The 14,301-nt window shown below is 39.6% G+C and overlaps 2 protein-coding genes across 4 annotated transcripts in view; one reads left to right on the top strand and one right to left on the bottom strand.

Moving 5' to 3' along the window:
* The window catches only part of LOC104965306 (phosphoinositide 3-kinase regulatory subunit 6), a 22,264-nt gene extending 8,563 nt beyond the window's left edge, over window positions 1–13,701 (top strand). Inside the window, exons 8-20 of the mRNA XM_010794264.1 lie at window positions 4,541–4,688; window positions 6,075–6,161; window positions 7,263–7,506; window positions 7,830–8,123; window positions 8,779–8,878; window positions 9,574–9,696; window positions 10,311–10,418; window positions 10,545–10,647; window positions 10,763–10,824; window positions 10,945–11,035; window positions 11,151–11,212; window positions 11,318–11,424; window positions 11,759–13,701. Of these exons, the coding sequence (XP_010792566.1) occupies window positions 4,541–4,688; window positions 6,075–6,161; window positions 7,263–7,506; window positions 7,830–8,123; window positions 8,779–8,878; window positions 9,574–9,696; window positions 10,311–10,418; window positions 10,545–10,647; window positions 10,763–10,824; window positions 10,945–11,035; window positions 11,151–11,212; window positions 11,318–11,424; window positions 11,759–11,915 (1,686 nt within the window). The 3' untranslated portion in view covers window positions 11,916–13,701. The remainder of the gene's footprint in view (window positions 1–4,540; window positions 4,689–6,074; window positions 6,162–7,262; window positions 7,507–7,829; window positions 8,124–8,778; window positions 8,879–9,573; window positions 9,697–10,310; window positions 10,419–10,544; window positions 10,648–10,762; window positions 10,825–10,944; window positions 11,036–11,150; window positions 11,213–11,317; window positions 11,425–11,758) is intronic.
* Window positions 1–14,301, bottom strand: part of msrb3 (methionine sulfoxide reductase B3) — a 168,848-nt gene that overhangs the window by 140,446 nt on the left and 14,101 nt on the right. The window lies entirely within an intron of this gene.

Genomic DNA, 14,301 nt, shown 5'->3' with positions numbered 1-14,301 from the left:
ATCCCATAGTGAGACATCTCACTTCATGTTACTCTGAGAACTGGGGTTACGTAAGTAACCTATAGATTCATATTAACCCTAGAACAGCAGACAATACAGCTAGGACTCAATCAAAAAGTATGTTCAAAAAGGCAGAATTCCAGGTAAGAAAATCAGATATGGCATTTGCCATTACACATATTTAATTTAAATTTCTGTTAACACTAGAACCGCCAACAGCGTCAGCACCTACATAGATATCATTTTCAAATCATTTCATTTGTTCCTCTTCATAATTTCCTTATAAACTAAGTAGGACGATTTCAAACTCACTTAATTGGGTTGATTTAGAAATTGCTTCAGTTTATCATCATAACAGATCAAAAAGTTCAGATTCATTTTACAATAAATCAAGGAATGATGCACTTCTACAAACAAAAACAACATAATTAAAACATTTAAACAAACTACTAAAAGTAGATGAACTACATTATTCAAAAGTTTACAGTAACTTCTGATAATAACACAGGGGAAATAAACGAGGCATCTCTTTTCCTCTCTCCCTCTGCCACTGGCTTTAGAAAAGGAGGAAGTGGAAGAACCTGTCTCTCCCCCCGGACGGACATGAGTTCAATAGATCAGTGTTTATACGACCTCTTTTGAGCTGTGTTACATTTTTTACATTAAATAAATCCTGCGTCACACAAACAACTAAAAAAGTTACAAAATGACAAATTTCTGTTTTACCTACAGCATCCCAGAGGAGTATTTAATAACTTAGCCAGCCACTGCATTGCAGGCACAGACTCTCAGCAACTTAATATGATTTTTGAACGATAAAGTAAAATTGGACAATTTCCCACGGCACAAGTGACGATCTCTCACGACGCACTGGTTGAAAATCACTGCAATAGAGGTTGTTTGAACAGAATATTCAACTTCATAAATTACAACATCAAAAATGTGCTAATGCAAACATATATGTAAAGGTACATCGAGGAGGATACTCAATACAAAGCTACTCACTAACTATAAAATATCAGTCATACAAGGAATAGCAACAACAACAGCTGAAATAATTTGACCAATTATGATAACAACAATGAAAACAACTATAAGAATGATGATTCATAAAATAGTAGTATCATAGAACGTCAAGTCAATGATCCAGAAGGAACTATTAAAAGTGTCAACCTGCAAGACGAGAGAGAAGAACTCTGGGAATGATAACCTGGATGTCGAGTAAGTAACAAGTAACAGACACGAATGCCTAGAAAGGGAGATGTAAGCCTAAATCAGCATCAGTCAGGGCTGGTCCAAGAAAACCTGAGCCAGCCCTAACTTTATCTTATTAATCATTATCAAAGAGGACATCTTTAAACTTAACCTTAAGTTTGGAGAGGGTGTCTTCCTGTAACACCCAAACTGGAGAACATATTGATATCTGAAGGCTGTGGCACTAAATTCCACTTGTGGTAACCCTATGGACCACAAACAAGCGTATTCTGAGTGCTTTTTAAAATAAGATGGTGCCTGACCATTAAGGGCTTTTTGGGTGAGGTGAAATATTTGTAATTCCTTTCTTTATTTATCCAGGTGCTAGTGCAGAGCAGCTTAAACGGGGAAAATGACTTAGCCTCCTAGTTCTGTCAGTCCATGTACTGCAGCATGTTGGATCAACTAGAGAGTCTCAAGGGAATTATTGGGACATCCTGAATTACAATAATCCAGCCTACAGATGGAGCACTGAATTTCAGACTCCAGTTTACAGCTTCCTGCCTACGACCTGCCAAAGACCAGTATAGAGGAATGTTAAGCCCTCCCACTATTTTCCAAGAGGGCGTTGCCAGATTTTCAATTTCATGTTTTAACCAGGAGATGGCGCTTCATTCACAAATACAGAAAGACAAGTTTCATGGACTTTCAGTTGTGTTTTGAAGAGCATTTGAACACATCAATATTTTAGATCAACTAAAGTATATCTAATCTTGTAATTCAATAATATATAGTCTTTATATATTAAATAATCTTAATTATAATGTAAATGTTTACATTACACTTCTTTATTTGTTATGCTCATACTTTTACCTTTACAATCGTTTGCTTTAATATGCAGTATATTTTTTGTATATTTTTGTGTTTGCTTCCTCCTGCTCCCTTTCGGACACATACTGTATGATTTATTATTATTATTAATATGAAGATATTATTAAGATAAAATAAGATGTTACTTTATTGATTGAACATTTTAGTTTAGAATGTGCTGTCCCACGGTAATTCAGAAGGCTCACAGGTCACATTCCGACCATTATTTAAAACAATAGGTGCTTTCACCCCGTCTACAGTTTGATTTGTATAGAGGGAGCTCTGTGGCTGAATGGCCAGTGATTAGGTGTGGTGCATTTATCATAGGTGATCATAGCTAACTGCCTGCCGTCAGAATTCGTTTAAAAAACAGATCGGATTTTAAGACTATTTCTGCGCTCATAAAGAATGATAAGAATAATGCGTATTGAACTGGTTTCATTAATTAGTGAGTTTATTTAACACTNCATACTTGCCAACCTTGAGACCTCAGAAATCGGGAGCATTTCAAAATGCAAAATGGGGGGGGGCGGGGTGCTAGTTTATCGCCGGAGCTGTTAGATTAACATTAACATGCTTATTGTAGTTCTAAGTGCAGCATGAAGCACCATCCTTGATGGAGCATATGTGTGGCAGGAAAGGAGTGAGCAGAGAGTAGAGTAGTTGTCGATTCTTGTTCTGTTTTCTGTGACTATCTGCCTCACCCTGTCAGACTTTCAGTTGCGCGCGCTACAAAAGAGACGTGTTACCATGGAAACCAAACAATGGTGTAGCTGTATTAAAGTCCGAGTGGAAACAGTCCTGAGTAAATCTGATTTTGTCCGAAATCGGGAGAAATATGACCCCGGGAGGAAACCGGGAGAGGGCAATGAAATCGGGAGTCTCCCGCGAAAATCGGGAGGGTTGACAAGTAGCCTAAGGACACAATACATTACATGACTTTACATTTAATTTGGCTGACGCTATAATCCAAAGCGATTTACAGTAAGTGCAAAAACCATAGAGAATCAAACTCCGAACAACAAGGAAAGTGCAAATATATTCACTTCAAGCAAGTCATACCATTGTAAGTGCTGGTGAATTAGACCCTCCAGAAAAACGCGGGCTAAAATCCTTGATTATGCGGGCTAAAATCCTTGATTATGCGGGCTAAAATCCTTGATTATGCGATTAAACATATGAGATTAAACTTTAAAACATTAAACATTAAACATTAAACTTATGTGATTTTATGCTGTGAAATTGCGGGAAGTTGCGGAAAATTGCGAAAAATAATAGATTTTTTTTTAAATATTGGGCTTGGTCTTATTTATTCTCTCTCACACACAACCTGCCACTAACGTTAAACCCCTTTCCTATTCAATTAAACACATACAATGTTTATTTATTGTAAAAGCAATTGGGCTATTTTAATCACACTCTCTCTCACTCACACACACACACACACACACACACACACTTCTCCGCCTCATTCTGTTTTCATTTACTTGTTCGTTATCTGACCAGCTTCAATCTTTTAGGCTACTCACTTCGTTTCTTGTAGCCCTCGAAAGGGTTTTGGAGGTTGATGCTTTCTTGTCCGCAGCAGAAGAAAGCATTTTCGAATGTNGTAGTAGAGTGCAGAGCTTCGTGACCACAGAGCGTGTGAACGTTGTGATCAGCTGTTTTAGCGCAGTGCTGCTGTACAGGCCGACGTTAACAGCAGCCCTGTCTTTGCACACGGAGACCGACTCCGTCGTCCGGTGATCTAACCGCCTTATGGAAAAGCTTCACATATGCATCGGTACGCAAATGCGCTTTGTGACACAAGTGACGGTACGCATTTCAGATTGTTGCCGCGCATGCGTACCTGCGTACCACTTATGTGCACACCTGGATATAACCCTCCTCACCTCGTTAGTCATCATCAGTCCGTGAACAACTGTGATTAAGTACAATTTCACAACATCTCTTCTTAATTTGAGTATTTTGGCCATATTTTTCCCATGACGAATGCACAATTGCATATGCTGACTGTTGCTTTTCAGAGGGAAGTGAATGGCCTCGATGTACTGTTGAGTCACATGCATAACCTCCGTGCTCAATGTAGCGCATGTTGGGAGATTTTGAGGTATTGCAAGTATTTAACAACATTACTCCCTAACTGGGGAGTAGTAGCATTAGAAGACTTGGATATCAGGCTATTTTGTTGTAATGGTCAATTTCTGCCCCTGGCTTAAAAATAGTCCCTGCCTCCTACTGTATGTACGTGTTATGTGAAACATCCTGAATGAAGGTCTGCAGTCTCTGAGCTGCGTGGTGGAAGTGTCTCCTGGCAGCGATCCTAAAGTAACACCTCAGCAGCATTCATACAAAGTCAGACACACACGCGTGCTTCTGACCCCTCACCGCTTTGCTATTAATACGGAGTCTGAATGTGTTTATCTTCCTGTGTGCATGTGTGTTCACCCACATATGTTTGTGTGTTTTGGGACAGGATATGGGTCAAGACGTGGAGTCGCACTTTCAGGAAGTGTTGGCGGCTCTGGAGCAGAGCGCGGAGGAGGGCAACAGAGGAGATGGGGGGGTGCTCAGGAGCCGCCTGCAGCAGCTGTATAGCAAGATCCTCTCCGAAACAGACTCGGGTAAGTAGCTATGTGAAAAGGAAATGCAGCAAAGCTAGGCAAGGTAGAGTTCCTCTGAGGCACAGCTGCTCTGTCTCAGGCATAAATCGAATTACTTGTAGCAATGAAGGAAGCGGAACCACAAGAACCGCAGCCACCTCTGGTTATAAAGCTGAGAGACGCAGCTAGAGAGGAGACGAGGCTGTTACTTTGTCGGATTAGATTTCATTAACTGATAAAAACATTCTAAACATACAAAATGACATGCATTAGGTAGACCAAATGTTTGCTATTCGCTTGGATTAAATGACAGTCCTAATGGGATGATGAACGTGACATGGATAGTGTGAGAGTCCTTATATCTTCTGGGAATTGTATTCAATTTCTTGAATGGCATTCTAGGTTGCCATTCATCGGGTGTTTCAGTCTAAAAAAATACTTTCGTTCTCTGTAAAATGTCAAGACTGTGACCTTTGACACAAAAGTTATTTGCGAGCACCACTTACACATGGATCACAACAGCAGTGGCTGCGTCACATTTCCCAAGTAATTGTTGCCTGACAATTTCTCATGAATATGGGAGTCCTGAGGGATCTATCTTGCTCATGCATGGTAGATGTGTTGATCAGGGAAACATGTCGAAATTAATTGAAGAGGGAATTTTCTTGGGTTCACACTTTAGAATAAAAAAATGTCAATGCAAGAAGGCACAGTGAATCACAGTGTTCATTGTCCTGTTCAATCCCTCTGTCAGGGATGAACATGTTTTCTGCGTTTGCAGGGCTTGATATGCCGGCTGTTGCTGAGATCAAAAGTCTGACCTTGACTCTATTGTGCTGTTCCTCTACGGCCAAAACAGTCGAGTCAGTTGTCTCTATTTTTGTAATCTTCCGGATATCTATTTCCATGACATCCATATTTTCCCAGCTTTTATCAAGTCAGCAACCTATCCAATAAACCTGCTCTCCGCTCATCCCAGCTTGAAGATTTTAGGCACTGAGAGGAAGTTGTTGTGGGGCCGGGGAGATGTTTTCTTTTAAGTGTCATTGTGACAGTTTTGGTCTCTTCCTATCTCTCTTCCTCCATGTGTTTGTGCGTGTGTGTGTTTGTGCGTGTGTGTGTTTGTGCGCGCGCGTGTGTGTGTGTGTGTGTGTGTGTGTGTGTGTGTGTCGTCGTGTGTGTGTGTGTGTGTGTGTGTGTGTGTGTGTGTGTGTGTGTGTGTGTGTGTGTGTGTGTGTGTGTGTGTGTGTGTGTGTGTGTGTGTGTGTGTGTGTGTGTGTGTGTGTGTGTGTGTGTGTGTGTGTGTGTGTGTGTGTGTGTGTGTGTGTGTGTGTGTGTGTGTGTGTGTGTGTGTGTGTGTGTGTGTGTGTGTGTGTGTGTGTGTGTGTGTGTGTGTGTGTGTTGTAGAGCCATTGTCTAGCGGAGGACTGTGTGACTGCCCTCTTCCTAACCCAGAGATGAGCTTCCACCTGTGGACGGAGGAGCTGGATATCTGTAAGTGGCTTCGGCAACCTTGGGTGGTTAACAGGAAGTTGTTAACACCAGTCAGCTGAACTGAATGAGGCTGAACTATTTACCCAAGACTGAACTTAATGGAGTGAATCTGAGTTTTACTGAAGAACTGTATTTTTGCATGGTTTATATTAAACAGGGAGAAATTATGAAATGAATGAATTCAGTGTGATCCTGCAAGTGTCACCAAGTTCTTTAAAGTCATTAATTAAAAGCTATTTATACCACTAAGAACCCTTTCACAGTGAGAGAATATCAGAGGGGAGGATTGTTCCTCTCAGTTTATCATAGCTGGACTCACGTAATGTAACAAACCGATTTGACCAGAACAAATTTGAAATGAATCAGTGCTCCTTTGAAACCGACTGTGACCGAGACATCAGCACTTTTACATTTCAACATTTAGTTTCTCAGTACAGGATGTCATACATTATGTAAACCATCATGCTCAGTGAAGCAGCACACGCGATGATAGCTTTGAATTATATTTGACATTCAATTATTATAATAGGACACCTCAAGCATTAATTGCTAAGGGATCACAAGGCAGGCACTGATCAAATGTGTGAATACTTGTGAATAGATGTATTACTAGAAGCAGTGAAGAGATCATTTAATGTAACACACCCAGAGCTACATTTCATGTGATTTAATTGTAGTTCTTTCCTAGGAGAACAGCAGATGTGTTCTCTGCAGTTTCTCATCAAAACGGTTATGCATGACTGAAAGGTCTTGTCAGTGATCTGGTTATGATGAGGTAACCCCCTGATCCTCATGCAGTTTCAGGGCATTCTACTTACTGTGACCTTGTTTTTACATCAATATATAAATACTTCACACATGTGGAAACAACACAATCAGAGTCTGTTATTATGCCATTAAAAAAAACACACAAGTTCAGAAATGTGAAAATTATACATTAACGCCCATTTTCACATTTATCAGTCACGATAAATGGATACTTCACAGCCTTTAACAACAAAGAAAACATGCCTTTCAAACCCATTTATCAGCTGTAAACACAGAAAGCATCGGAGACAAATATGTACCGGTAAGTGATATTCTGTGCTGTCTTTTCGACAGGGCGAGAGCTGGCCAAGTGGTTTCGATCCAGCTCCATAACGGAGCAGTTCCCCCATATCCCGGAGCAGGAGGACTTTGAGCTCGGGGAGTCTCCCAGCGACCTGATGCCGTCAGACATGACTCGCTTCTCCATCATGTCCGACGACAGCGGCATCGAAAGAGACCTGCCCCCCAACGCTGATCCCTTCACACCTTCATCTCTGGACACTGCCAGCATGAGTTCATCATGGGAACAATGCAAAAGGTACATCTAGGTCATGCTAGTTAAGATTAACGAGATGCCAAATTGTAATTTCTTGAATAATACTGAATTTTCAGTGTTTGTAAAAATGTCAAAAGCGTCCCTTGAGTTTTTCTATTTTTAGAGCTATATATATTTTTTCTTTAAATCATCTATGACATGTATGCGTCATTTGAAAAAAGAAGGTCATCTCCACGAAGAACTTTGATTTTGTTTTTCATTTTTTTGATAATGTTAGTGACGTTCTTCATGGGACCGGTTGCATCACTTGTTTAGTTTTCTAAGTTTTACATAATTTTATAACAATGACTTAACTCTCTCCCCAGTGAGCAAGACGCTGCAAGGCTTTTCCGGCGTGGGGGCATCAAGATGAAACCGTCAGTGAAGGACAGCATGGTGCTGATGCAGGACACCCTGGAGGAACACCCAAGCCTCGGAGGAGGAGGGGGAGGAGGAGGTGGAGGGAGGGGAGGAAGCAAAGGGACTCTGCAGAGGCGAGCAGGAAACAGCGTGGTGCAAAACCCCTTCCCCAAGCAGCAGAGACAGTTCACTGCCAGGATAGTGGCTATGGGGGACGACAGGGTGCTGGGCCGCCTGGCCAAGGCCTACTACATCTTCAGGTGAGGGAATCATATCTCAAGAAGGTGAAGCTTCTCCTACAGCGGCTGAATATAATGCTTTCAAGTTTATATCACTCCACTATCACTCCGTACTGACATCTGCTTGTCATCATCAATGTCGATCTTTCTCATGAGCAGAAAAGTCCACCGAACACATGACATGAGACACGCGACATGAGAATTTATGATGATTTAAATTACAAAAATAATTGTTCTTGTTTCTGTTGTCAACAATACAGAGTTAAAATAATTCCTTTATAAACTGTTGATGGAAAAATATTAAAAATATGTATTCTGTTTTAAAAATGACACCTGTAAATGTAACAAGGACGTCTAAAATGTATTGTGGAAATGTGTTTTATACAGTTATAGGAAGCAAGCTGCGGAACGTTCACATCTAACCTTAAATGGCCCTAATTACCTTATTTATAAAGGCTGTACAGTATGAAGTCATTTCAGCAATAACAAAACAATTTGATTTGAACTGAAGGACTATAAATTAATCCCTTTACATTCATAAAATATCAGGTTTGGGAAGCCAAACAGTAGTTCTTCTATTGCCTCTGTGAAAAGATGAAGTCTGAATCCTTTTTACTGCACAGTCAAGCGTGCCCCGATTCCGTGCTTCTCACGAACCTTTGGCTTGTCTTTCCAGGAAAAGGGAAGCGCGGAGGCTTTTTCTTACAATGAAAGTCAACCTCCAGTTTTACTACATCCCTGTTTGCGGGCCCACAACTCCCAACTCCTCTATCAAGGTAAGGCCACTTCCTCTTGTCAACACACCATTAACCTGGTTTTGTGTGAAAGTCAACACAGCTCTAGAGATAACAGTAGATCATTATCATTATGTAGAAATGCCCATTACAATGTTCTCATTGTGTGTTTCTTTTTAGATAAATGTGTCGACACTGCCTTGTAATGCTCAGTAAACACGTGACAAGATTCTAAAACATCTAATTCACCTCATATTTCTTGTTTATTGATATTTTTAATACAATAGTAGTCATTAAACAAACTTCAAGTGTTGTGAAAATGGGATAGAAAGATGTGCAATATTAAATAATTGTATAATATAAAATGATATTAGAAAAATATATACATTTGCTTGGCTTTTTTGCTTTTAAATGTTATTGCTTTTCGGTACGGCATTATAAAATAGCCATATTTTGTGTAATTATAATTATTTTCTTGCTTATAATCTGTTTTTAGTTGTTTTATCTGATGTCACTGATATAACTCTAACAAAAAATTGTAGTTCGGGTGGATTTACTCCAACAAAGACTTTCTTTTTATAAGACCGGAACTCTTTAATGAGTTTTTACGTAAAAGAATGTGTGAATTAAAACGATATTAGCTATGTTAACATGTGCAGTAGCCAGAGAAAGACACCATTATGTCTCGTCTTGTTAACTAACTGCTGTTGAATTCACTTTCATGTTCCTTTTTTTAGGAAAGCCTTCTCCAGCCTAAGGGTGATCCCTGCACTCTTGGTTCCTACTTAAGCATGGTGGACCCGTGGTACAACTCTAACGTCAAGAGTTTAGGCTGCATGATCCCCAAACTGGCTAAGATGGTACGATACACTTCTAACTAAATCTAAAGGAAACTAACTTTTTACCCCACAGATGGCCTGTGTTAGATAAAGCACTTGTTTGAATGTGAGGGACTTGTGAGATTCTTGTTTCTCTTTATTTTGAATACAGCCAGTGTCTGAATACTTTACAGAGATCACATCACCGCTTCCGATTTAGTCAACGTGACAACTGTTCCTTGCATAAGTTGAAACAGGAAGTTGCCTAAGATCTTTTGCTGCAAAGAAATTCATTTGGTGATTTCATTGAAACCACAGCAACAGCGCTTGAACTCTAAATCTTCTTTACACTACGTTGACTGTGTAGGCATTAGATAGATTAAATAATCAGCATGTATTTGTAAAGAATGTACAAAATGACTTCTCTTTATGGGAAATATGGAAAACTTGAGATTTACATTCGAGTTTTGTTCAAATGTCACAAAAATTATAACGTTTTATTTTTCACTTTTACTTGACTAAAGGCACTTTTGTATTTCCTGACAAGCAGTTTTTTGTGACTCGCTATATTCACTTACGTTACCTTCACCAAGATGAGTGTGTGGTTGTGACATTATGCAGGATGGTTTATTTTATATGAATGTTGTCTCTAATAGCAACACACAAACCCAGGGAGGCCAAAAGAGCCCTTCGTGTCTGATGTCATTTCCTACTACGTTCGTACCGGCCAGCAGCCCGTCTACTTCACTATCTACTATGTCAAGGTAGTGTTCATCTTTGTAATGTTTGTTTCGAAGGTGAAAAGTCTACGATATATACCTTTCTACCAAAGGATGTTAATACAAATGCTTTTGGTATTTTGGTTTTTAAAATAGTTTGTTCTCCATTAGATCACATTCACCAACATGACGAAGGACCCTGTGGAAGACGTGTTTCTTACCCATCTAGAAATGGAGTTTCCTGAGTTCAGACAGATCTCAGCGTCAGTTAGAGGTGAATACGTGTAGATTATATTTTCCAATGTCTGAATATCTTTGATATTTGTGCACATCTGTCTGCTTGTATCTGTACACAACCAAGTTTTACAATGTGCCTGTCTCTCAAACAGAGAAACACAAGTGGAGTGCAGGGGAAGTCTGTGGGGCTGTGGTCTCATTGAATTACAAAAAGGTAATTATTTTTCTTCACATCCATTAATTACTTAGACATACAGTATCTGTTTCAGATTGTGTTGTTTATGTTTAGGATGCCTTTTGTATAAATGCAATGTGTGTGTGTGTGTGTGTGTAGGTAACATTAAGTGGACGAGACGTTGACAAAGGAATCTCAGTACGGACATCAGGCACTCAGATCAGTGCTATCCCCTCAAACGAAGCAGAAGGTCCAGTATTTTCACACTCGTACTCCATTGGAGAATCTGTATGTTCTGATGTATATATTGTTTCTTTTTTGCTGTTTTCTTATACTCCGTATTTTTCTCTGCTTTTATCTCATAGATCTGAACTGTTTGACACTGACATTCAATGAGTCTCAGACAAAATCTAAAAACAACATGGCAGTGAGTCAAAAATCACTAGTGGATATTCATTAGAGAGACTGTTTATGCTAAAACAACTTTTTTTTGTTTTTATACAACAATATTTGTTGTCCTTTTAATTCTCAGGACTCCAAGATTCGGATGAGCAACGTTAAGATTCGGACTTTGGAAAGCCGATCCTTCACTGTTACACTGGATAAAGATTGTCGAAGGACCTTCAAAGATGTGCAGAGGTAAGAGAATTATACGACACTGGGTAAAGGTCTTACACAGGTTTATTGTTTTATTGGTAAGAAAAATAATCATTGATAGCTATCATTGCCTTAAAAACAATAGCAAGTTCTAAGAGATCTCTAATTAATAAAGGTCTTTGGGTAACAAGCAATGGTGAGAAGGGGAACCCTATATGTTGTGTAGAATAATGTTTCTGTTTTGGGCCCCTTTGTACCACCTTGATCTCATCACTTCTCATTTAAAAAAAATGTTTTTAGCCAATGCAACCTTGGTGAATCTCAACCTGTTTTCTGTGGAACCCAAACTGATAGCCCCCTGTTGTTTGTGTTGTAGCATTGAGATCTGCCCGTGTCTTGATCCTGGATACTCTGTCCAAAAAACCATGAGGTCCAAATTCAGTTTGGGAGAGGACAAAGACGCTGGACTCAGCAAATACATGTGCAAAGGACTCCCTCTTCCAATCAACACATTTGCTGGCATCCTAACCTGACATGATGGTGTAACCCCACAGAGAAACTTTGGAATACAACCGGAACAATACTGTGATTGATAGCAGGAATGGTTGTTTGCCTTTTTGATACGAGAGTTCCTGTCCGACACATAAAAAGGCTAAAGGAATCACCTTTGAGTCATGCTGAGCTGCTCCTGAAACAGCTCAGGGACGGGAATGTATGGAAAAGACTATAAACCATAACAGACAACACATACCGTGATAGTGTAAATTCTTGCTGTTGAAATGGAATAATCAGTTAACTTTGACAGGAACAAATTTGTTTTATACATGCAGCAGTGTATGATTGAACTCCTAACAGTGTTTTTTAACTGCTTTACATAGTTTTAGAAGGTCACTCAATACATGCAGATGTAAATTGCCAAAGAACAACACTGCCTGTGACACTAGAGACCAGCAGGGAAACGAGTTAGCAAAGGTATGTACCTGTATACATTAAAGGGGCAATTTGCTAAAATCTGTTTCCCCAGGCAAAATTGAAGGGGTTGATTGTATCAATTACTCTACCTTATAGACACACTACCTTTTATTGCCTTGACACACGCAGACACATGCATGCAGTACATGAACACACAAAAGAAAGCAGACATGCAGACCTGCCTTTAAGTGACTGACATGTGCATGTTGTTGAAAGACAACACAGTGAGAGCTGAGTCATTTAAATACCTTGTTATTCCCATACCTTTTTCATAAGGTAGTGTATAATGAAGTTTTGAATGATCAACATTAGCCTTAGGTTTATAATTTGGAAACCACACTGTGTTCAGTGCCAAAGCTAAATCCAAGTGTCAGGAACTGCTGCTGAACCGAAACATATTTTGTGTTTCAATGTATCAATCATAGACAGTGATCATGTGAAAAAATAGCCACAAAAAGTAGCTGTTAGACGCCAGACTGCCAACAAGAGTATTAGTGTACAAGATGAAAAAAACACTTTTATCCAAAGCGACTTACATACTCAATACTGTGGACAATCCCCACAGGAGCAATGTGGGGTGAAGTGTATTGCCCAGGGACACAACGACATGCTGACTGCAGTGGGGTTAGAACCTGTGCTCCCCTGATCCGAACACCAACGCACAACCCACTGCGCCACACGCCTCCTGGGGGGACAATCGAATATGAAACTTGGACACAAGCCTGAAGTGTGAAAAACACCTCTGAACCCCTTTTACTCACTGTGTTATTTCTGATGATGCAATGAAGTGCTACATTGCATCTATTTGCACTGAAACTGCAATTAATTTAAAGATAATTCCTTGTAGGACTGGAGCAACAACTTGGTAATTAAAGTTATGAACTGTGCGTGTAATTATGTCATTACTTTGCACGTCATAGGTGTATGATTTTCTATTAGTCATGGAGGGAGGCTTTAAATATAAATTAACTGTTGGTCCAGTTGCCGAAAAGTATGAATGACTCGGGATACATTTTTATGCAAGATACCATTTCATGCAGTAAAGGTCAGAAGCCTCAGAAACTGAAGTGAAGTGTTAATGGCTGCAACATAAAATCATGTGAGTGTGTGTCGAGTCTGTGTGTCTGCTTGCCTGGCAGGGTGAAGTCATGAGTTTGAAATTCTTGATATATTTTGCACATTATTTTTCCAAAAATGTCATGTATAAAGACGATGCCATTACAATCAAAATGTAGTTGTGTACATAAATGATTTTGTTTTGTAAAAAAGTGTGTTTTATAATAAAAGTTGTGATTCTCATTACCAAATGAAGCTATTATAACTTTTATTTAAAGGGGACCTATCATGCAAAATGCACTTTTTGATGTCTTTTATACATAAATATGGCCCTGTCTCAGGTCGACTATTTTCATTTCCTTGTTCCTCGGTCCTCGGTCTCACCGGAAGTTGATTTGTCTGCGCCATCTTGAGTACCATCCCATGGCTCTTATTTCTGCCGGTGGACCGAGGATTGCGAGGCGCGATAATGGAGGAGCGATAATCGAGGAACCACCAGTCCATCCTCCGATGAAATCCTCAGATACTCGCCCCGCCCCCTTACTGTGTATCGCTCACTGATTGGACGATGCAGTGCATGCACTGATCTCATGCTTCTTGTTCTTGACATGAGAGCAGTACCCCAGCGGAGTGAAGAAAATAAATGAAATTTACGAGAGTCACTCCTCAGTTTAAACTGTGTTTTGTTTCAATTCATGTATCATTTAGTTACAAATATGTGATATATCTGAACAACAAAGTGGTCAAAAATCATTTTATTCATTTATTGGAAACATTTTCATGATCGCTTTTTTCGTTTCATATTTTCATTTACTGTCATTTCCATTCAGTCAGTCATTAAGTGCTATTAAAATGTTAATGTGCTACATATCCACACAAACAAACAAAGTG

The sequence above is a fragment of the Notothenia coriiceps genome, unplaced genomic scaffold (genome assembly GCF_000735185.1).
Source record: "Notothenia coriiceps isolate Sejong01 unplaced genomic scaffold, NC01 NC01_scaffold00037244, whole genome shotgun sequence".
Classification (NCBI taxonomy): domain Eukaryota; kingdom Metazoa; phylum Chordata; class Actinopteri; order Perciformes; family Nototheniidae; genus Notothenia; species Notothenia coriiceps.
Note: the sequence above shows the minus strand (reverse complement) of the source record. Positions and strands in the feature narration are given on the sequence as shown.